At 41.5% G+C, this 23,232-nt stretch overlaps 1 protein-coding gene across 5 annotated transcripts in view; it reads left to right on the forward strand.

Moving 5' to 3' along the window:
• The window catches only part of RRAS2 (RAS related 2), a 31,734-nt gene extending 8,996 nt beyond the window's left edge, over positions 1-22,738 (forward strand). For 3 of the 5 annotated variants that reach the window (XM_088666777.1, XM_088666790.1, XM_088666793.1), the window contains exons 2-6: positions 15,670-15,757; positions 16,200-16,302; positions 16,775-16,883; positions 20,050-20,168; positions 21,476-22,738. In XM_088666777.1, the coding sequence (XP_088522903.1) occupies positions 15,670-15,757; positions 16,200-16,302; positions 16,775-16,883; positions 20,050-20,168; positions 21,476-21,563 (507 nt within the window). In that variant the 3' untranslated portion in view covers positions 21,564-22,738. Of the gene's footprint in view, positions 1-15,669; positions 15,844-16,199; positions 16,303-16,774; positions 16,884-20,049; positions 20,169-21,475 lie in introns of all 5 variants that reach the window. The other 2 variants (XM_088666782.1, XM_088666786.1) reach the window with 1 other exon arrangement.
• The last annotated feature ends 494 nt before the right edge of the window (positions 22,739-23,232 follow it).

The raw sequence follows: 23,232 nt of genomic DNA on the forward strand, positions 1-23,232 counted from the left end.
GCTATGTTTATATATTTCTTTCGAGGAGCACAAGATGCCCTCATGTCTTGCAGAAGTAGTGACCTCTTCTTTAAGGGGCCTTCTAAAAAGCAGGCAGTTTTGAAACTTTGCATTGTTTTTTGAACAGGTTTGTTGCAATGGGGTAAAGGAAGTGGTTAAAGCTTGTTAAAGCTTAGCTAAAAATATCAGTGGAGGTTTTTGGTTGCAATCCATGCCTCTTGAAAGGAAGCTTCAACACGCTGTATCAGAAGGACTGAGTGATTGTCATTTAAACAAACCAAACAGTAGTTTGGATTGCAACTTACGCAGTAACTGCAACAGCACCAAATAACGATGTGGTTATGCTTGGGGGGAAGAGTTTGCTAACTAGATAGAACCAGAGGGCTCAGAGTTCGAAAGAGATCAGTGTTTACTGCTACAGACTGTGCCACTTGAAAGATCAGAGAATATTTTTCTTGTATGTAGGGGGCGGCACCAGCCTTATATTTACAGCAGATTATAACAATCATGGAGTGAATTGTGTGTGAGGCAACTTTAAATTGAGGTATTTTCTGTACAGAAGTGGATAATACTCCATTTCATACACCCACTCAGGGCTTTTTTTCAGCTGGAACTTGCTGGAACTCAGGTGGGCTCCACTGCTATTTTAAGAGAGCAAGGGAGGTGTTCATGGTGAGTTCCGGCACCTCTTTTTCTAGAAAAATAGCACTCCACCCACTAATTATATTTACGTGTCTTGCTTTTAAGTGAATTTCTTATTTTGTAATGGTGATGAATTTCAATTGTATTATATCTCATTGAAATCAGTTATGATGAAGGGTAAATTAGAAATGTTCTAAAAATGAGTGGATGAGGCGCAACCTTGTTCCCAGTTGGAGATGGGCAGTGAAGTGGTGGATTTCCACTGCATTTCCACACTGCTTCTGAGGAATGTGGAGCCTCCATAAAGTGCACCATGACTGGGGACATTCCCCTTTCCAGCTGCAAGATCACAAAGATACTTGGAACTTGTCGTGCTCACCAAAGGCAGGAAGGGATGCTTAGAACAATGAGTGGTAGAAAGCAAATCTGTTGTTATGAGCCTCTGGCAAGTGATGGCTGTAAATTCACGTGCAGACACCACGTTAGCTCTATAAACAGGTATGTGTTGTAATGGGTATTGCCAGTGACCTATCTGTGCATCAATTTCAAAAGTTTGTAGCTATTTTAAGATAGTTTCAGTTTTTCAGTATGAAAACACAAATTTTTCTAGCGAGTCAGGGTAGTAAAATGGCACTATATAGTCAGACCACTTCCCTTTGGGGTTTATCTGGTATCTCCCTGACATGCTGCATTCCATTCATTTTGTAGTCAACTCAAGCATGACCTTCCACTACTACTTTAAGCTGCAGCCCAAGAGGTTTGGAGATCCTGCCTTTTGTTTGTTAGATGGGAATTGATAAGAGCGATAACAACAGAATGCTATTTTTGTCTACAGAACTGCACACTGTGCTGTTTGGACTATCCTCACCAGTTTGGGAGGTAAAGCTGTAGGGGTAAGGGTGAGAACTTGGATGAGCAACAGAGCTCTAAATAGGTGTCTCGATGAGCTCTCAAAGCTAAGTTTGACTTTGCAGTGATATTTTAAACAGTTTTATGAATTTGAGAAAGCTCAAGCTATTTCAAAACATGTAAAAGTTGGTTATATAACCCTTTCTGAAAGGATACATTGGAATTGATTTTCTGCTAGCAAAGCTTGGAAGCTGTGAAGGGAGTGAGTTGAGCATGCCATCTTTGTACAAATGGGATAATTTGCACCAAACAACTCAACAAATAACAGAGAGGGAGGGAGCACCCAAAATATGCTTGGCTGCCACTCAACTAAATGGGACCTCAGTGCACATACCTGTGTGCTGGATTGCAGTGGGCCAAGCACTCGATTGTAGACTTCCTTCATACAGATAGCAGTGTTTATCCTTTATGCACAGCCACAGCGCTCCTCCAAGTACAGGGTGACAGCTGTCAGTGCTTTAATAGTTTGGTTTCATGCCCTATAATTACAGCAAACCTGCTGTTGGAGAGAGGGCAGCAGGAAAAACAATCCTCCTCTTCTTCTCCACTACTTCTTGGTATACTTAAGGAAGATCAAGCTGTCAAGAGACTTGCCTTCCATTGACCTCATTTAAGCAAGGAGATAATACTCCGGACCTTCTCCCATCTGGAATGTCACAGTATGGAAGGAGCTGAAATTGCCTCTTGGTTAACAATGTGTTGAAACAGCCTTTTAAAAAGTGCAGTGTGTGTGGCGAGAATCGGTGCACTTGGATAGCAGTTGCTATCCTTGCTGTGTGTCCTGGATGCATAGGAGTGTGTGTTTGAGAGATGTGCTACAATGAGTTCCTTATCCTAGACAACAAACCTCTTACAGGAATTTTCCAGTGGTGAGTTGGAAGGTGAAGTAGAAGTGGGTGAGGAAGGTGGAGGAGGCATTGTAGAAAGGGGGGGGGTAGAGGGTGAAGGTTAACCATTGTGACAGCTGCACGAATGGCAGAAATCAACAGGTAAATTTGTACCTTATGGAAGTACAGAGATGGGGAAAGCTGCTGTTGTTTTTCTGCCTGCTGTGTGGTTGTTAAAAAGGCTCAGAAGCATCTACCTGTTTCAGAAATTGACAATTCCAAAAGTGCTCAAATTGCAACATATTGCAATTAACTTCTAGCTCTCCATTCCAAATAGGTAATAAGTGGGCTACACACATATTAGCAATCTGATTTTGGGTTTGATCATTAAAGAGGCCAGTAGGTAAAGCTGGAGTGTGTACTGTACACTTTTGGATAAAGGTAAAGTTAAAGGGACCCCTGACCATTAGGTCCAGTCGCGGACAACTCTGGAGTTGTGGCGCTCATCTCGCTTTACTGGCTGAGGGAGCTGGCGTACAGCTTCTGGGTCATGTGGCCAGCATGACTAAGCCGCTTCTGGCAAACCGGAGCAGCGCACGGAAACGCCATTTACCTTCCCGCTGGAGCAGTACCTATTTATCTACTTGCACTTTGACATGCTTTCGAACTGCTAGGTTGGCAGGTGCAGGGACCGAGCAATGGGAGCTCACCCCGACCTTCTAATCGGCAAGCCCTAGGCTCTGTGGTTTAACCCACAGTGCCACCCGTGTACTTTTGGGTAGCTTCTCTAAAAAGACAGCAAAGCTCCATCCAGTGTTGGGTGGAGCAAGGAATGTGACCCTTACTTTTGGACAACCGACTCCGTTCTAGTCATACGTTTCTACACCCCTCATCCCTTCATCCTTTGTTCAGGGAAGAGGCACAACTATAGTTTAAGAACAGGTTCCACCCAGGCAAAAAAACTTAAGGAGGGTGCAGAGCACTTAAGGAGGGGCATGGCATGAGGAAAGTCCTGAGGGCCACAGGTAGGATGGCCTGGAAGGCCACATTCAGGCCAAGAGTCTACTCCCCTGCAATACAGTACAGCACTTTCATAGATGCTAACTTTGTGTTCTTTCATTTACCAAAAGCAAAAAAAAAAGCGCCAAACAACAACTCTCAGAGCTAGTTCTGAGCTCACAGCTCACCAGATGTCTTAACAGAAATAGTACTTGCTTACACACACACTCCCTCACACACACTCTACAGTATTTTAAACTGATAACTTTGATAGAAGGTGAGCATAATAACCAGTGTACATTTGGGATTCTCTTCTGTTTGGTATGCTGTAGAAGCTTCTCTTAAAATACTTCTAAGTAGTTTAATTTGGAGGTCAGAGGCACCGGTACCCAGTTGCATGGCTGCTACAGGTAAGCTTTCATTTGACCAACAAATATATGTTAAGCTTCGGAGCATTTATTATATGTTAAGCATTGCCTCCTCTTTACTCATGAAAATTCGGCTGCCTGCAATAGCAAACAAATGCATTGTCTCCTCCTGTCTCAGTTCCTATGAGTTCTTGCTGTAGAAGCCTCTCATGTGCTAACTGTCCACACTGGGTCTGGAAAGTGGTGCTCGTTCTGGGCAGCAAGCCAAGTCCAACTGGGAAGTGATCTCTTTGTAGATTTAACAGTTATAGTTTTAAAGCTGGCTAGGTGCAAGAGTGTATGTAAAGGTAAAGGGACCCCTGACCAATAGGTCGTCACGGATGACTCTGGGGTTGCGGTGCTCATCTCGCTTTAACTGGCCGAGGGAGCCGGCATACAGCTTCCGGGTCATGTGGCCAGCATGACTAAGCCGCTTCTGGCAAACCAGAGCAGCGCACGGAAATGACATTTACCTTCCTGCCGGAGCGGTACCTATTTATCTACTTGCACTTTGACGTGCTTTCAAACTGCTAGGTTGGCAGGAGCAGGGAGGTTATCTGTAACCTGAGAACAACTCACATGTGGGAACTTACTCATGCGAATAACAAGAAATGGAAATAAGTTGGGGCAGGAGCCTTCAAGGGGAAGCACCTTTCTGGAAAGCCCCCAGCAGTAACTATCTTAATACACATCTGTTGCTATTAAAGGGGCTGAATTTTCTCCTGATTATCTGACAGATCCCCCTCATGTGCCCTGAATTCTTAAAGTAGGAAAGTCTTTAGTGGAGTTTTGTAATGCAAGCTTCATATCTGGCTTACTCCTGGAGTCTAGACTTAACGTTCTATGGCTCTGAAATCAGTAGGCATGATGACCCACTCTCACTTTTTGTAACTACAAGCTACTTTGCATAGATCTATATTGATTGCGGAGCTGTGGATAAAAACAAAGCTGAGCGGTCAACGTTTATAGTTTTAAACTTTCAAGATAAGGGGCATAGCTCCCACATCTGCCCTGCAAAAATTTCCTTGCATGCATTGACACTGAGCATCAACCAATCAACACTAGAACTTTACTTAATATAGTTATATAGGGGAAGCCTGCCCAGCACCAATATTTAAAAAACAAAAAATCCCAAGCCCATGGCATGCGCAGTGCTTAAACATCCATATAGTGGCTACTTGTAGACTTCTGGTTCTCCGATACGTTTATGGTTCTTGGAAATCTTGTGTGTGTGTGTGTGTGTGTGTGTGTGTGTGTTTTGTTTGTTTTTGAAGTTTTTAGTATTGCTCCTTTTATTCTGGAATTTGATAGATAACAGTGGTTACACCTGACTTTCTAGAGCTTTTTAATGCAGGGGAAAAAAGAAGACTGTCGAGTTGTAACACTTCATTAGCCCAACCAAACTTGTTTATTTGTATTATGTTAACGTACTAACTGTAAAGTGATTGGCTGTGAGCTGCAGGTATTTACATTCCCATCTGGAATGGTACCATATACACTTTGCTAAGGAAGTCTTGAGTTCTGCTCAGGAGTGGGGCATTGTTTAATGCAAAGCCGTAATACAAAGTGGGCTCCTGAACTTTAACAGCAGCAATGTGTGTTGTTAACTTCTTGCAGTCTTTTGGGGGGAAAAGTAGTTAAGGTATTTTTGACTGTTGTGTGGCTTACTGTAGATAAAGGTTTTTACACAATTTCTTACCAAGCAGTTGTTCATTCTGTTAATGGTAGCGTATGATTTGTGGCTCAGCGTGGGGAGAGGGAACCATTCAGTAAAGAGAATAAAGCTGCTTGTCAACTCTCATTCCCAGTGTAGGCTTCTAGTCACTATGATGTTAGAGTAATCTCTCTGGTTTGTGTATTTATCTCTAGTGTCATCAGACATTCTACTAATACCTTTTGTTAACTTAATCTCAGTGGTTCTGATCATTTTAGGAAAGTCTGATCCAGCAAACAATGATATAGGGAACTAACTACACTCTGTTGAGGCAGAGTCTTTATAGATATTAATTTCTCCACTAATGCTTAGTCATTAAAAAAACCAACCTGTTCTTCAGGAATGTAAAGCATAAAAGAAGCAAGGGTCAACAGTAACTAATCTGTTCTGGTTGGAGCATAAAGAGTCAATGATCTTTCTGTCCGATTCATCTATTCATGGTATCCAATTAGAGCAAGGATTTCTGCTTGAGCCATGGAACTTTCCCCCTTATTGTTCTCCCTGCCCTCACCAGATCTGCTCTTCAGAGTTGGGGGAACCCCTGTAACAGATTAAGGGGCTGCAAAGTAGGAGAAGAGGGGGAAAGTTCCCTTGCACATGCATAAATCTTTCTTCAGTGGAACAAGTTCTGTAGTGCATTTCTTCAATGGAACAAGTTTGAAACATGCATTTGGCACAAATAGTTTGATAGAGTGTATACTGCAGAAGATGCACCAGGTTTTCAAAGGATGGCTATGTTGTGAGAACAGAAGCTAAGGCAGAAGTATGGAATGTCCATCTGATGGGCTTCCAGGTGGTCCTTCCACAATATACTTTGCTGCGACTGGTTCTTGGTAGGCAAGAATAAATATCTGAAAGCAAATGCTTTCATCAGAGTGTCACAAATTTTGTATTACCACCAGTTGCTAAACATTTTATTCTAAGCTTCCCCTGCCCTGTGGAAAACAACTTTGGTACAACTCTCACCAACAGTCCTGGGACTCTTTCTGGAAGGAAGGGAATGGAAAGTGACAATGGAGGAAAGAGGGAGGAGAGGTAAGCAACAGGGAAAGAAGGGGAAAGTGGCATGGAGAAGATGTATAAGTAAGGGTGCCACGGGGAGGACTTGACACAGTACAAAATCCTTCACTTTTTACTTATAATTTTCTCACCCACCTTGTGCTTTATTAACCCTCATGTCCAGCTACACAAAAATGTAGTTCCCACTGATCAGTCCTTACCCACCCAACTGTTTTTTAAAAAATAAATGCCTCTCTGCATGTTAGAATAAACTCTGACCTGACTGGCATTTTTGAAATTCCACTCAGACTAACAATAATGCAGAAATAAAGGATTATTGAAATAAAGGTCCTGCCACTTGTAGCTGAAAAGTAGTAGTACCACAAGAAAAATGTCACGTCTGCTTTATTGGTAGACGTAGAAGCAGCTAGGAGTGACAGATCAAGCTTTTAAACACTTGCATGAATAAAATATGGGGGTGAGGAAGACGGTTACCGGCTTCTGTTAGCGCCCTCATCCCTAAGTGTGTGTTTGTGTGGGCCTACAATAAAGATTTGAAGGGGGGAGCCTCTGAATCTTAGCCTACAGACTGACAGAGTGTTCTTGACTACAGGCATCTCCCTACTTGCACGTGGTCAGCATGCGGCATATGTGTGCCCACTGACACACACGCCGAAAACAGCGCTGAAGGGGGATGGGGCAGAATGGACTGGGGCAGGGTTGGAATGGGGGAATCCCCACTTGCGTGCGTACCAGAATGGAACCTCCACATAAGTGAGGATTCTCCAGTACTTACACATGCACAAGCATGGTTGCCCACAGTAGGTAGAAGTTGCTACAATGTTGGCAGAGGTGGATTTAGGGAAGCGCCACTGGTTTGGTCACCCTGGGCATGGAGCCTTGAGGACACGGCAACCATGATTTAGAATGGAGTGTGTGTTGGAATGAAATTGGTTCTTGGTCTCTTGGTTTCTCCTCCTCTTTTTGTAGGTTGATGATGCACTTCGAGTTATTGGGCTGAATGCGCATGGGCAAGTGGTCTGTTAAAATGTTGTTTCCTAGTGACTTTGTGGACGTACCTTTTGGAATAGCCTTGCTAGTATTTGAAAAATAAAATGCTGGTTCCAGTTGTTTAGATTTAATCAAACACAGAATTATACGCCCATAAATATGTATTGGAAACCAAGGATAAGACATCCATATAAAGTGAACTTGAATCTGCCCATGTGTGCTTTGGAGCTATTCTCCTTAAGATAGGTAGACTTGGGCTTGACACTATGCTTCTGATTAGGACATGGAAGCATACCCAGGAAAGTAAAGGCAGGAGGGGCATTTTGCTTATTTGCAGAAAAGAGGCCTGGATCCTTCTTCAGTATCTGCAGTGCTTGCCTGCCTTTACTGAGAGGATAAGAGCAGTCATAGATAGCTGCATGCAGATTGCTGATGTTACAACTAGCCATGGGTTACATTGTTAGCAGGTGGGGTAAGTGTCTGGGTATTCTTGACTGTATCCCAAACACAGGGGATCTCGTTCCCAATGTTTGCCACATTGGCTGCCTTCAACCTGCTGCTGCTTCAGTTCTGCAAGGTATCCCAGTGCTAATTGGATGCTGTAAGGATACTGTAGTATTAGTTGTTTTCTGTCTACATGAATCAGTTGTACTTTATAATTGTTCCCAGTAAAAGCTTTGCAAGAATCTCTCTGTGTGTGTGTTTACAGCTGAGAAAAAATTGACCTGTGACTTTGGCAAGGTGGTTACAGGTAGGTAGCCGTGTTGGTCTGGATCGAAGTATCCAGTAGCCGTGTTGGTCTGGATCGAAGTCTATATTGGACAAACAGGCCAAACCCTACGCCAAAGGATAAATGGACATAAATCTGACATCAGGAACCAGAAGACAGAAAAACCAGTAGGAGAACACTTCAATCTCCCAGGACATTCTATACAAGATCTCAAAGTAGCTGTCTTACTACAAAAGAATTTCAGAAATAGACTGGAAAGAGAAGTTGCTGAATTGCAACTTATCACCAAGCTCAAAACCATGGAGGGACCTGGTTTGAACAGAGATATCGGGTTCTTATCTCATTATACATGATAAGCGATCTTCAGCCATCTCAACCCTTGCTTTTTCATGCAAAACCATTTGCAGTCGTTTGCGGTCATCAACAGCTATCAGTCAGTCAATCACCCATTTCCACCACCCTTCTGAGTGATCCCCCCTCCCCATCCCCACCCCTCCCCACCCCTTCTCTACATAAGTGCCTGGAAACTTCCATTTCACTGTATCTGAAGAAGTGTGCATGCACACGAAAGCTCATACCAAAATAAAAACTTAGTTGGTCTTTAAGGTGCTACTGAAGGAATTTTTTTATTTTATTTGGCAAGGTGTACCATCATGCTTATGAAAGGATGTGGGACATGAGGCATAGACACTGATTTTGTTTCCCTGGTATCCTATATTTATAAATATTATGAATCTAATCCACTGTTCTTTTTTTTTAATCCTGAGTGAATTTTTATCAATAGCAGGGATGATCTTTATGAGCAACATGTAATTGAATGGATTGTCTCAGGGGAGAAAGTCCATAATGAACCCTAGTCAGAGGATTGATCAGTAGTAAGAACCAGCCATTAATCAACTACTTTAATTGGACTTGCTATTCTGAAATGCTTCATTTCTGTACAACTACCACTGTTTTCTGGGACAAAGCATTTTTCTTTTCATTGGGGGTGGAGGGGGAATCTAAGAGTGACTTGAAACCAGATGCTATATGGCTACAGACCATGTGACTGGTGGCTCAAATAAATGTGTTCAGGTAGCCTTTGACCTCATATCTTTTGTATGCCCTCGCATTATATTTACTTAATGGATTTTGCTGGGCAGAAGATATAAAAGGCTGCATCTAGGTTCTAATTGCTTTTACATGTAAGCAATTTGTGACATCTGAATTAGTCCCCCCCCTTTTTTTGCAGGAGTTACACCTGCCAAAAAAAAAAAACAGCAGCCTTGTGCTGCTTTTCTATACTCCCCTACCCCAAATTAGAAGCTTGAGAGCTTTTTGCCATTCTAAAACTTGGGTTAGGGAAACTGGGTCAATATGAGCAGTCTTTGTTCCAGTGTTTAATGACTAGGGTGCCCAAAGCAGTAGCCTTAAATTGATATTTTTTTCAATGCACAAAGCCAATTATGGCTTTTTTTGCTCCTTACAAGTATTTTTAAACTGTCCTTGAAAGACACAAAATGGTGAGGAATGTGATCTTGAGGTAAGACACAATTGTAGTTGTTGCTGCAGAATGAGCCTGACTTCCTAGAACTCAAGTGCCAATTCATGGTAGTTTTTCTCTTACCCTCCCTTTATGCTGATCTAAAAAAACAAAATGCATACATTGTGAGGCCTCTTTTTTTTGGCAGACAACTCACTCTTTGAAATACTGTAACTTTGAAGTTGCATTAGAATATCAAAGGCAGCTTGTTGCGCTTACTAATTCTAAAAATACAGTTTCTCCTGCCACCTACGAGGTTTATACTTTAACTTTAAACGGGGGGACTTTCTGCTTGAACAGATACACACTAAATCTTTGCTCTCTGTGTCTTTCTAACTGTCTATGTAGCTTTGCCTTCTGCTTTGACTCCAGGAAAACAGGTACTCATGTCTTCTGGTTGCATGCCACCATGGCAGTGACTTTGCATGAATGTGAAACATGTATTGCTTTGTAGGAAAGCTGTTGGGTGGAGAAGTGAACCTTTAAAATATTGAGAATAAAGTGTTGTTGTTTTTAACATGGACTTTGATCTGACTAGGAGAGTTATGTTAATGCAACCACCCATTGTGTTGAAACTGAGGCATCTCCCTAAAGGTCTTAATTATCCCAAGTAGGCAGCCTGTTTAAAGCCTGAGCATTAGTGTGGTTAGTGTAGTACCATTTCTAGTTAAAATGGCCTGAGGATGTGGATAGGATACTACCAGTGCTGTGCCCATTCACTCACCCCATCCTGGTTAGCATTGGTAAGCTAGGATGAACAGTGCTCTAATGAGCAGGTGGTTGGGCGCATCAGCTAGAAGGCATCAGGTACGTATCTGAAGAAGTGTGCATGCACATGAAAGCTCATACCAAAATATAAACTTAGTTGGTCTTTAAGGTGCTACTGAAGGAATTTTTTTTTATAAGGCATCAGGTAGATACTGAAATTATAATTCTGGAAATACCTCATTATAGGTACAGTATATGACATTGCTGCTGCCGTGAGGGCTGCTCCCTGCTGCAAAGGTCATTTGTTATTATTGTCCAGTGGTATCTCCTTTTTGGTCTGAAGTTGCTGTCCCTATGAATCTTGTACTGTACTTTTAAATTATATCCCTACAGGATGGGCACGAATGGCAGGACAACAATGGATTTTATGGGCCTATATGGTTGCTAAGTGACTTCTACTTTGAGCTTAGAAGGGTAAATACTCACCGTCAGTGGTCTAAATACCATAATGCCCTTGCTACAGCTGAGCATATTTTGTTTGAATGCATACACAGACATTTGGATGGCATATAGATCCATCAGTATGTGCAAATTAGGTTGAATGCAATGGTGTTGATTGTCATGTGAATGTGAGGATGATTTTGTGTTTGTTTTTCCTTTTGTGCATGGTTGTGTGTGTGTGTGTGTGTGTGTGTGTTTCTTTTTAAAAATATAATTTTAAAATATAAATTTTCAATGGGCCTCTCTTGACACTTACTACCTATAACAATGCTTCTTTGGGAAAAGCTATGATTGTTTGGCCTGGGCTGCATTTCCTCTTAAAAATCAATTACCTGGCCATGGTTATTCATACTCTATACTCTACTTACACCCAAATTATATTGTGTACTGTGCCCTAGTTGAGGCTACCTTTGAAAAGTGTTCAGAAGCTTCAGTTGGCTCAGAATATGGCAATGAGATTGTCTTTCTGATGGAAGGCAGACAGTAGTTCTGATCATACCACACCTGCATTGTTTGACAACATGGTACTGGGTCCAGTTCATTGTGGTGGTCATGATAGAGGATTGTTTTGTTCCACATCCACTCTACACATTTCAGGGGAAGCCATGTTGATTTGGCTTCTTGTAATCAGAAATATGGTTGGTGGGAGCATGTGAAAACAACACAGTACCCAGTCTCAGAGAGCCAATGTGGTGTAGTGGTTAAGAGCGGTAGACTCGTAATCTGGTGAACCGGGTTCACATCTCCGCTCCTCCACATGCAGCTGCTGGGTGACCTTGGGCTAGTCACACTTCTCTGAAGTCTCTTGGCCCCACCCACCTCACAGAGTGTTTGTCGTGGGGGAGGAAGGGAAAGGAGAATGTTAGCCGCTTTGAGACTCCTTAGGGTAATGATAAAGTGGGATATCAAATCCAAACTACTACTCCTCCTCCCCAAAGAGGTCTGTTTGCCTACCTTACTGCTTTCGTCAACAAGTGGCTAAAGCTAGATTCTAAGAGAGCTTTTGTTCAGAAAGCCATTTCACACTTTGAGGGAATACAGAAAGTTAAAAAAAAATACGAAGCTGAGAGAGTGATGATGGTTGCTTTTTGCCAGTTCATACCTGGTTACAAGATTGCAACCTATATTTTGGGGTTTGGCTCTGTTTTTATAACGCATCTAAAATTGCTAGGTGCTTTACAAAAGCAAACATAGCATGGACCCTGCTTGTATGCTTGTACCATAACAGCTAGCTATTTATTTAATGTATTTATATCCCACCTCTTCAAGGAGGCTTGAATCCTGACTTTGGAGAAGGTTAAAATAAAATATATCGGGGAGGTAAGGGGATCCATTAAGGGTTGAGAAGCCAATGAGATGTCTTATAGAGATTCTAAATTGGATGTCGCTGGGCATTCCAAAGTAGCTGTGTGTTTGTGTATGTGTGTGGGAAACCGCAGGTAAGGGATCAATAGCAAGTTGGGTTAGAATATTGGTACCTTGAAAATTGTAGAGTTCAGGGTGGAGCGTATAGGAAGGAAAGAGCAGATAGATATACAGGAGGAAACTGTGGAGACATTTCAAGCAAGTACAATAACTTCTAAAATCAGGGGATCCAGTGAAGAAAATGGTGCAAAGGAATAATACCAGTCAAAAATAGCAAGCAGCAGGATTGAAGTCGGAGTGGAAAAGCTAAGAGAGAAAGAAAACCATCAGGAAGAATGTTCCATTTAGTGCAGGAAACAGAAGAATGAATTAAAATGTTAATAAAGCCAAGTATCCAAGTTCTTTAAAGATTCTGAACTTGGTGAACTAACATCAATCTTATCAAGAACAGCTGAAAGTGATGGTAAGAGGTAGGAGGAAAAAGTTCTCAGTTTTAAGAAAACTGACTAGTTCAGCTATCATTTTGTTAGCATGTTGCTGAGGCTGAACTTCTGTGATGTTGCTTGGAAGGTCTGCTAGTGGTACACCTCCAGCTCCTCCAGTACTTTATAGTACCTCCAGTGTTTCTGTTTTGTCCACTGGCCATAAAAGCGTACAAAAGTTTCAAAGGCTCCAAATGTTTGAGTGTCGGTTGCCTTATGTTCTACTAACGACTGCTGAGGGCAAGCCTGTGTAGCTGTTTTATACCTGCATCAGGCTGTTCTATTTGAAGGCATGTCCACAACTTGCAGCATCTTGCTGAAACTCTGTAGAAGTTACCTTCCTGGGCTCACCTATGAGCAAAGAAGCCAGGACCTTAATGGTTGTCAAAATAGTTGGCTTCATGTTACATGAATTAGAAGAAGAGTGGGAGGTAGGGAACGACTGACAGACAGCCACACCAGGAAAGTCCCTGTGTAATAACTTGAGCTTTGAACTAAATTTTGTGAATAATCCTAACATCTGTTCTGGCAGGTTTAGTCAAACAATTTTGATTAAATGACTCATTCACAGCTTGTGGAGTCATGAATATGAAGCTATAGAAAGACTTCATAGTTACAGCCCTTTTGGTCAGAGAGGGACTGTTGCATTGCCATCTTTGTCATGATTGCATTGACCGTTCCCCACTTCCCACCCTTTGTCTGCGAGCTCTTGCCAGGTCTGTTTGTTGCTTCTCTTTCATCTGGATGAAATGCCTTTTTCCTCCCTTCATTTACAGCTGTCAAGTCGTGTTCCCTCCTGGGGTGGGAGTGCTTCCATATATGATCATCCTTAGAAGTATTTGTATGATGGCTTCCTTGTAGGGTGGCTGTTACTTGTTTCCTTGGTATGTGTAGCAATCTTAAAGCACCTGATTCAAAGCAAGCTTTTTACTCCCTAACTTGCATTCTGAGTTTAATTTAGAACAACTGGACTTCTTTCAGAGGGGAACCATAAGCTATACTGCCCTTACTTGACTGGAGGTAGTTTTGGCCTTAGACACTTTCACACCTGAAGCACAGACAACACAGTACTTGTGCTCATTTCTAGGATACATATTCCCTGACTGTAAGGAGGTTTCTTTTCTGGAGAGCCAGAAGTTCTAAGAAGCTGGATGCTGGGCTCTGACTGGACCTTACTTTCACATAGATGTGCAGACATTGCACCCAGTATTCATATCATCTGTCAAAATGCATACACAGGATGATCTGTAGGCATGTATAAGTCTTCATATTGTGTGGGGGGGTGTTATTGGGTTGTTCTTTTTATTTTTGTGGTTTTATATATTTTTATTTTGTGAACTTCCCTGAGACCTCCGGGTATAGGACAGTATATAAATTCTAATAATAATAATAATTCATATGTATGTGGCATTAACAACAGTTGTTTGCCATTTTAAAAATGCACTAAACAACTTAAATATACAAATATTTTCTTTCATTACATAATTGCTTAAATATGCAAATATTTATAATATCAGAAAGTAATACTACGGTAATCTCTCATATATATAGAGAGGGGGGATTAATATACTAGGGTCTGTGCCCCTGATTGCATTGCTTATCACTCTGCATAACCTCACCACCTCACAGCTTACACTCAGCAGTGGTGGTTGGTGAGATGGTTTGTGTTCGGCTCTGTTGCTTTCCTGGCTTTTTGGGCTCTATCTTTTTAATGCTTGTTGGTGACTGCAAGCTATGTTGTCTTAAAGCAGGGGTTCCCAAACTAAGGCCCAGGGGCCGGATGCGGCCCAATTGCCTTCTAAATCCGGCCCGCGGATGGTCCAGGAATCAGCATGTTTTTACATGCATACAATGTCTTCTTTTATTTAAAATGCATCTCTGGGTTATTTGTGGGGCATAGGAATTCATTCATATATTTTTTTCAAAATATAGTGTGGCCCCCCACAAGGGCTGAGGGTCAGCGGACTGACCCCTGTCTTAAAGCACCTGACAAATGAATGTGAATCCAATGCAGGAGTCATTGCTTCCCTTCAGTTTGTTCTCACCAGCAGATAGGCCGCCAAATTTTCAAGTACTTAAAACTTTGCTACTGGCAGCAAGAGAGTGTTGGTCTTACCTAGAGAACACCAAACTGGAATTTGAACAAAGTGATCGTAGTCACTGCTGTATCTAAACTTCAGAACCCAAGAGCTCCCTGGAACTCAGAGCCTGAGCAGCCAAAGAACCTAATCATGGCAGTGTGTCCATATCTTCCTTTCTTGCTCTCTAGTCCCCTGGGCCTGCTAAAAGTCATTGCTTTAGTCTGGACTTGGTTTCTGCTGGCTCACCTACAATTCCAAGTCAAATCCTGGATATGCAGGACTTTGGTTGTGAAAAGTGTAGAGACGGGTGGTGGTAGCGCTTGGAACCAAGCTCAGCATCTTTATGTAACCCACATAGTTGCACTGCACTGTTAGGGAAGCAAGACTGCTGCTTATAGGAACCCACATGGCTGGTTATAATTCAGCCATTCCTGGGTAGCAGTGATACAAACATTCTGGAATGTAACCCTCTGAAATTTGTTCTCCACAAATTATTCCAGATTAATTTTGCATTGTCAGTTACATCTATATAGTATCACCGTTATTAGTGTAATCCTGGAGCCATTTCTTTCTCACAACCTTGCTGCTCACCCTGGGGGTGGGTATATAATCATATTGTTTATGGCTATATCAGTCCCATGGAAACTACTTGCCAGGCGTCAGCGAAGGTTGCATTCATTCTCTATGCAGATGGAAACTATACATAAGTATACTATAAGCTGTGGGTGCTATGGGCTTAAAAGTAACTCTGTTTTTTCTTTTCTCTCTGCAGTCCTACTTTGTTACAGATTATGATCCAACAATTGAAGATTCTTACACAAAACAATGTGTGATAGATGAGAGGGCAGCAAGATTGGATAGTAAGTTGTTGTTGATGATGATGATTGACCTACTACAGAATTTGCACTGGCCTATAGAATGTATGTTTGCTCTCTTGTTGATACAGGTACTGAAACTGATTTTCCTTAACTTTGTATAGAGACTGTAATAATACTGTGATCTAGCCATTTACTAGGCCAAGCCTTTCTCCCTTTCTTTTGTGGTACAGTTTTGTACCTCTTAATATAGAAGATAAAGGCTAAACCAGATGTGGGTATCTGTATATTAAATTGATTCTTGCTGGCTTGCCAACACTAGGCAGGAGTGTAGGGTTAATTTATAAGGGCAGGGATGGGATGGGAACAACATCTGCCCCTTCCTGAGCTCTGCTGCTTTAAGGCACATCCCCCACCCACCCACCCCTCTCTCTCACACACCTACCTCGCTAGCCTGTAAAATTAACTAGCTTCTTGATTTGCTTAGTCCTAGATACAGCAGGCCAAGAGGAGTTTGGAGCTATGCGGGAACAGTACATGCGGACAGGAGAAGGCTTTCTGCTTGTTTTCTCAGTCACAGATAGAGGAAGGTAAGGCAAAAAGCAAAATTGCTGCAAAACTTGCATCAATTCCTGGATTGTGTAGGGGCAGAGCTAGAATAACACTGAAATGGGGTTGTGGCTTGCAACATCCTGAATTAACTGTAAGGTCAGAATCCAGAGTTCTGCCTGCCCAAGAGAATTGCAGACTTGTGTTATTTGAAAAGCAGTCCCCATGCCACATGATAAATCAAATCATTTTTTGGGGTGGGGTGGGGTGGGGGTGGAACTCAAGGGTTTTTCAAAATCATGTTGGCATTTTAAAGTAAGGTAACACAACTCTAGTGGGTGAATACAAGGTCTTGGGATACCTGCTGGGCTGGTGGGTCTGTATGTGTTATCTTCAGTTTGCATCTCATCTCTGCAGCAAATACTTGTAAGATGGCTTTAGGCAATCCTTAACTGTGAAGCTGTGGATTCTTAGCATGCTGGTGCTGTTTATTTATTTTTATTATTATTCCAGTTTTGAAGAAATCTATAAGTTCCAAAGGCAGATTCTCCGAGTAAAAGATCGTGATGAATTCCCTATGATTCTAGTTGGCAACAAAGCAGACCTGGACCATCAGAGACAGGTAACCTATTGGCAATAGTCAGAGTTTGAAAAAGGGATCCCCCCCTTTGGAGGGGAACTTCCATAACTCTGTGGCAAAGCACATGGTTTTGCATGCAAGTTCCCAAGTTCAATCCTTGGCACCTTTGCACTGGGGAAAAACTCCTGTTTCAAACCTTGGAAAGCCACTATTAAACAGGGCAGGATGGAATTGTAGAACATTCTCTCTCTCTTGAGAGTCACATTCCTTCTGGGATAATTGGCCATGAAACCCAGGCCAGCAATAGTTGGTGGGATCAGAGCCAAAAGTTGGCAGAGATGGAACCAAATGCGGTCAGGGCACTCCTTCTCTTTCTGCTATTCCCATTTCTCCCCTCCTTGACATCAGCATGAAATAAGATTAATGGAGTAGGTTGATGCCATGTGGAATTTGGTTGAAACCATATGCCTATCTCTAGTCTAGACAATCCTGAGCTAGATAGACAAGTGGTCTGACTTGGTATAAGGCAGTTTTCTTATACCAGTAATAGCAAGAAGATGATTGTGACAATAAATTCCACAGACAGCTGGATTAGGCCACAGGATATGCCCTCGTGAAATTGGTAGGCCAAACCATTATTGTGAACTATCCCTTTCCATATGACTGATCTGTAGGTTTTTTTTGGGAGGAGACACTCTGGTGATGAACAAATCCCTTTTGTCAATGACATTTAGCATCAAGCAGCTATAAAGGAGATCTGACAGTCCTTGTTTGGAGGAATGGGTGCTAAGATAAGGGCATCTGTAGTGGATACATATATGTTCCCATAAAGAGGCTTGATACTTAGGAAGTGGCTTAGGAAACTGTTCTTCCTGATTATATGTGGCACTTTCTATGTTAACTCAGCTTGTTCCCTGAGTAATTGCCATATGAATGATTCAGGTCAAAATCGTATGAGGATGAGACAATGATCCATGACATCATTATCAAGGCATGAGTCTCTTTTCAATTATGTTTACAACACTTGCCATACCAACAGTTACTCATCCCATGAGAATGTGCCCAGGAGGACTATCTCTTAATAGCTAGTGTAACCTCTAGTAAAAGGGGGGGGGTTTCCATTCTGAATGCAAGAAGTCAAGTTGTCACTTTGATGAGCAAGTATGTATTCTTATTTCCAATCTGTTTGGATCTTGCAAACTACCGGGTATTGTATTCAAGCACTATCTGCAACTTGAAAAGTACTTTGAGAGCTGGCACATTATCAAGATTACAGTCATACCTCAGTTTAAGTATGCCTCGGTTTGTGTACTTTCAGTTTAAGTACTCTGTGGACCCGTCTGGAACGGATTAATCAACTTTCCATTACTTTCAATGGGAAAGTTCGCTTCAGGTTAAGTACGCTTCAGGTTAGGTACGGACTTCCAGAACCAATTACACTCATACTTCGGGTTAAGTACGCTTCAGGTTGAGTACTCCATAGACCTGTGAGGAACGGATTAATCCACTTTCCATTACTTTCAATGGGAAAGTTCGCGTCAGGTTAAGTACACTTCAGGTTAAGTACAGACTTCCAGAACCAATTGTGTACTTAAACCGAGGTACCACTCCAGAACCCTAAACAAATGTCTGTGTGCTGTGCTTAGCTCTGAGGTAGCTGAATCCCTTTTGGCATATATCCTGCCATACAATGAATAGACTGAACACAACGAGTGGCATTCAGTTAACTTGTTTGGTCAATGCAAGGATTTCTGCTTGTGCAACATACCTCCTCCCCTTGCACTAACACAATGAGTTGGTTGGATACCACCAATGACATTATGTTGAAATTAATGCATATCAAGGCAAATTTTATTTAGGGAAATACGTGTAGCATAGCTGCAGTACTGGAATAGTAACTTATGTGGTTCAGGTGGAGTGGTTTGCCATACCTTCCTTTTTTACTTTATGAATTATGTTTTCTAATTGCAATAGTTTTGTAAGCACACTTTCTGTTGTTTTAACCCTCCCTGGGACCTTATGGGAAACTGTTGGTAAGAAATCTTTTTTAAGTGAATAGTGCACCCTCTTCCTTACCTTCTTAAAGAGGGACGTGTGTGTTACAAATGTCCCCAGCATGAAGGAGGGAGGTCATTTATTTATGTGCTCAGAGAAATGTCGCCTAATAAAGGCACTGCTTTCCCTGTAGGATCCAGTAACTGCAGGATGCAATAGTTCAAATTTTCCTAATAGTATTAATATTCCAATTTTTTAGCATAGTGACTTGGGCTGCACAAGTTGAAGGTGTTATTGGAGGAAGTGGAGCAAGAACTCAATTTAGACCCAGTGTTAAAGTTTCAGTTCCACAATGCATTGTCTACTACTACTACTACTACTACTAATAATAATAATAATTTATTATACCCCGCCCATCTGGCTGGGTTTCCCCAGCTGCTCTGGGCGGCATCCAACAAAATATTAAAATACAATGGTCTGTTAAACATTAAAAGCTTCCCTAAACAGGGCTGCCTTCAGATGTCTTCTAAAAGTCTGGTAGATGTTTTTCTCTTTGACATCTGGTGGGAGGGCTTTCCACAGAGCGGGTGCCACTACCAAGAAGGCCCTCTGCCTGGTTCCCTGTAACTTGGCTTCTCGCAGCGAGGGAACTGCCAGAAGGCCCTTGGCGCTGGACCTCAGTATTGACCTATAAATGACCCACAGCTTCAGAGGCTGTATGCTACTGAACACCACCTGCTGGGGACTAAAGCCCAGGAGAGAGCCATTATTTTCATGCCCTGCTAATGGTGTTTTTCAAAACAGCTAGTTGGCTGCTATGGAGAAGCAAGATGCTGGGCTAGATGGACCATTCGTCTGATTTAGCAGGGCTCCTCACCTTTTTTGTTATCTTCTCAGTCACTGGAACATTCTGTGTGTGAATTCTACATTCAGTTGGAATATGGAAACAATTTGATTCTTAGCCCTCTTAGGCTTTGCCTTCACATTTTTAAACATACAGTACAAAGCTTTGAGCTCTGTATTTTAAAAAAAGCATTTGTAGTCAAATAACATATTGACAAAGACCAGAGTTGAATAAGCCTTTGCACAGGACTGCAGTGCCGGGAATATGCAAAAATTGCTGTAGGTGATGAGAGTATTCATTAAGTAAGTCAGCCAATTGGAATGCATCGGTAGATTGCTGAATGTGTATCCTATCTCGGCTTGTTTACAGGTAACGCAAGAGGAAGGTCAACAACTAGCACGGCAACTGAAGGTAACATATATGGAAGCATCAGCAAAAATACGACTGAATGTAGACCAAGCTTTTCATGAGCTTGTCAGAGTTATAAGGTAAGCCCAGGTATTGTAAATATATTGAAATGCACTTTAACAAAAAGAAAGAAAGAAAAGAAACACAGCTTCCCTTTGATATTTATGTGTATGGAAAGTGCATGGATACTGTAACAAAATGTAAACTACTATTTTTTGTAAAACTAGAATTAATGTGAGGCACTTTTTTCTTTTGGCAGATGTGTAGCAATTTCCCTTGCATCTTCTTTAAATGTATCCACCTCAACACTGTTGCCACAGTATGGCTGGATCATTTAACAGTATCATGTAATGGGGAACATTAATGTTGCCAAGAGTTCCAGCGTGAATTGTCCAATATAATACGGTACCTTTAGCCCTGTGTTGTTATACGGTAGACAATATATTGTGGAACTGCAACTTTGACACTGGGCACTGACTCAGCTCGTTCTTGTACTGCCCTTTTCCTTCAGGACAACACTCTGTTCAGCTCACCTTCTAAAAATCTTCTTAAAGAGGACATGTAGTTTTTCTGTTAGCCTGACATTGCCAGGAAAGTGTAAAGTGAGCACTTCTCTTGTTCATAGTCTATCAGGGTAGATGGAAAGCCTTTCGCTATCTTAAACTTCCTGTCTTTAATAACAAAAAGACAAGTGTTATAATCAGGGACACTTGCTGTTTAATGTAAAATATCTTGAAAAGCTACACGCGTCAGACTCCATTACTTTAACTTGAGCACATTTTTCATTCAGTAATGCCTAATGCTCCTGTTGGGATGTGTTGCCAATGTTGCTGTTTTGAGTTCTAGCAATCAGTAGCATTATACAATCAAGCTGCACCCACCCCAGTGTATATTAGGATACTCCAGGGACTTCTATGCCATGGGACAGCTGTTGCTGTGCTGAAGGGGTGAAGCCTTCAACCTAGGCTGTTCCTTCAAGTAGTCCTTTCCAACCAAGCATTGGCAGAAGACACCCTGCTGTGGGAGAAGAGGCTAGGATGAGACATTTCAAGTATTGCCAACAGTGAATGCTCCACAAAACCTGATCGGATCTCCACAAAACACATCAGTCTGGGAGCTAAAAGGGTCTCTTTATTCCCTCGAATACCTCGGCTACTTGTTGCCTTGCTGCAGTAATATCACACATATTCCTAAAAGATGAAATCTGCTTCCATCTTCAGACCTATGTATATTAAGAGAAATGGATGGTGGTCTGTATTGACAGTGCAGCTGTCTAGCAGAGGAATCTAGGATCAGTTGAAAAGCAAAGTTAGTGCCCCTTTTATATATGGAATTTCATTGGACTGGAGTGTATTGTTTCTATGGGCATTTTTTGCTTCATTTGCAGGAAATTTCAAGAGCAAGAATGCCCTCCTTCCCCAGAGCCAACAAGGAAGGAAAAGGACAAGAAAGGATGTCATTGTGTCATCTTCTAAGAATCCTCTGAACCAAGCTGTCAACTGCCAGATTAATTCTACCTTTCTGCCTACCTTTCTATGTGTCTTGGTGTTTTGTCTAGCCTTATATGTGCATGTCGTATAAATGGTCACCAAAGTAGCCTTAGGCTAAAAGAACAAGGCTGACCCGGTCTAGAAGACATCTTAGTCATCTCAGGGCAGATGTCAAAACACTAAGGCTTCTTTTAATACTTCCCGGTTTCTTTCTCCTCTTGTGTCAAGAAGCTTGCACCTTGTGGAGTTTTATTCACAAAGGAAACAAAACAATATTAAACAAGGTATTGAAGTCAAGCTTAAGCATTGCTGGTATGGGTATTTTTTCCACTTGTGACATCCGTATTAATCACACTTGAGAGGGAATCCTCTGATCAAAATGTAGAGTATTTTTTTAAAAAGTGGATTTTGAGGTTTTACCCTTTAATTAGGTTAGACTTCAAAATTCAGCTTGCCTTACGGAAGCCAATACACTGAATTTCATTGTCAGTAAAGATTTTTGTGTGTGTTTCAGCTCTTGTTTATGCTGCAGCTTTTTCAGTGGTCAACAGTCTACTGTATTTATTTTATGGCTCCAGTAACAGCTACAGGATTTATTACTATTACAACTATGTGGCCAAATACCTGTGCTCACTCTGGACTTGGGCATTTGTTTCAGTTTTAGAAGATTTTACATCATGGTTTGGAATAAATTGTGTCTTCCTTTTGTATTTTCCAGGTAAGGGATTCAAGAAAACTAAACCTGTAGCTGTTTTTTTCTTCTTCTTTTTGTTTTCATGTAAGATAAAAAATTGAGATGAATTTTCTCTTTTCATTGTCAGATGATTAAATGTTTTTTGCTATATACTTTTATACATTATTTTCTTATCAAACTAGTTAACAAGTATTTTTATATGTTTGTAAGCAAATATGCTTTCATGGCATAACGTGTAAATGTAAAGATGAGTATTTAATTCTCACAGTACACTTTTAACTGACAAAATTAATGCAAGATCTGCAGAACTGCGGTAGAACCTCTTTTCTGTTCCAGTTGTATACACCAGTGGCCGATTATGTGCCTGCCCAATGTATCTGTTAAACTGTCATGTTTTTCAAATTGCCTACCATACCCTTTACAAATGACTGACCATTATGTGACTATTAAACTGTACAAACCTTTACATGACTGTTCAGTTGTGAATGATGTTCAACTTTGAATGGCGCAAAATGTATCCAAATAATTCAGGCTTATTCCGTGACATTAAATACTGGGTTGTATTTGCAGTTTTTGTCACCTCACCAAAAGTATAAAGCAGGTTATTAAACATATCCTTGCATACTGTCAGGTGCTAGAATTAAATAGGCTATATAGTCAGGACTTTTTTTTTCAGCTGGAGCTCAGTTCCGGCACCTCTAAGATGGGTGCCATTGCCATTCTAAGAGAACAAGGACGAAGTTCATGGTGAGCTCTGGCACCTCTTTTTCTAGAAAATGCCACTGGGTAGAGTCATTTATAGGAAGAGGAAAAGAAATCCCACTGTCTATTTCCATTTTCTTTTAAGCACTGGATCAAAGTTTGGGGAGGATAAGAGACCAGTTTCTGAAACAGAAAATTACACATTTTCAGGCTAAAATAGCTCAAGAGCTGTCTGATTAAAAGATGACAACCCATCCT

Source organism: Zootoca vivipara, chromosome 1 (genome assembly GCF_965207765.1).
Source record: "Zootoca vivipara chromosome 1, rZooViv2.hap1.1, whole genome shotgun sequence".
NCBI lineage: Eukaryota > Metazoa > Chordata > Lepidosauria > Squamata > Lacertidae > Zootoca > Zootoca vivipara.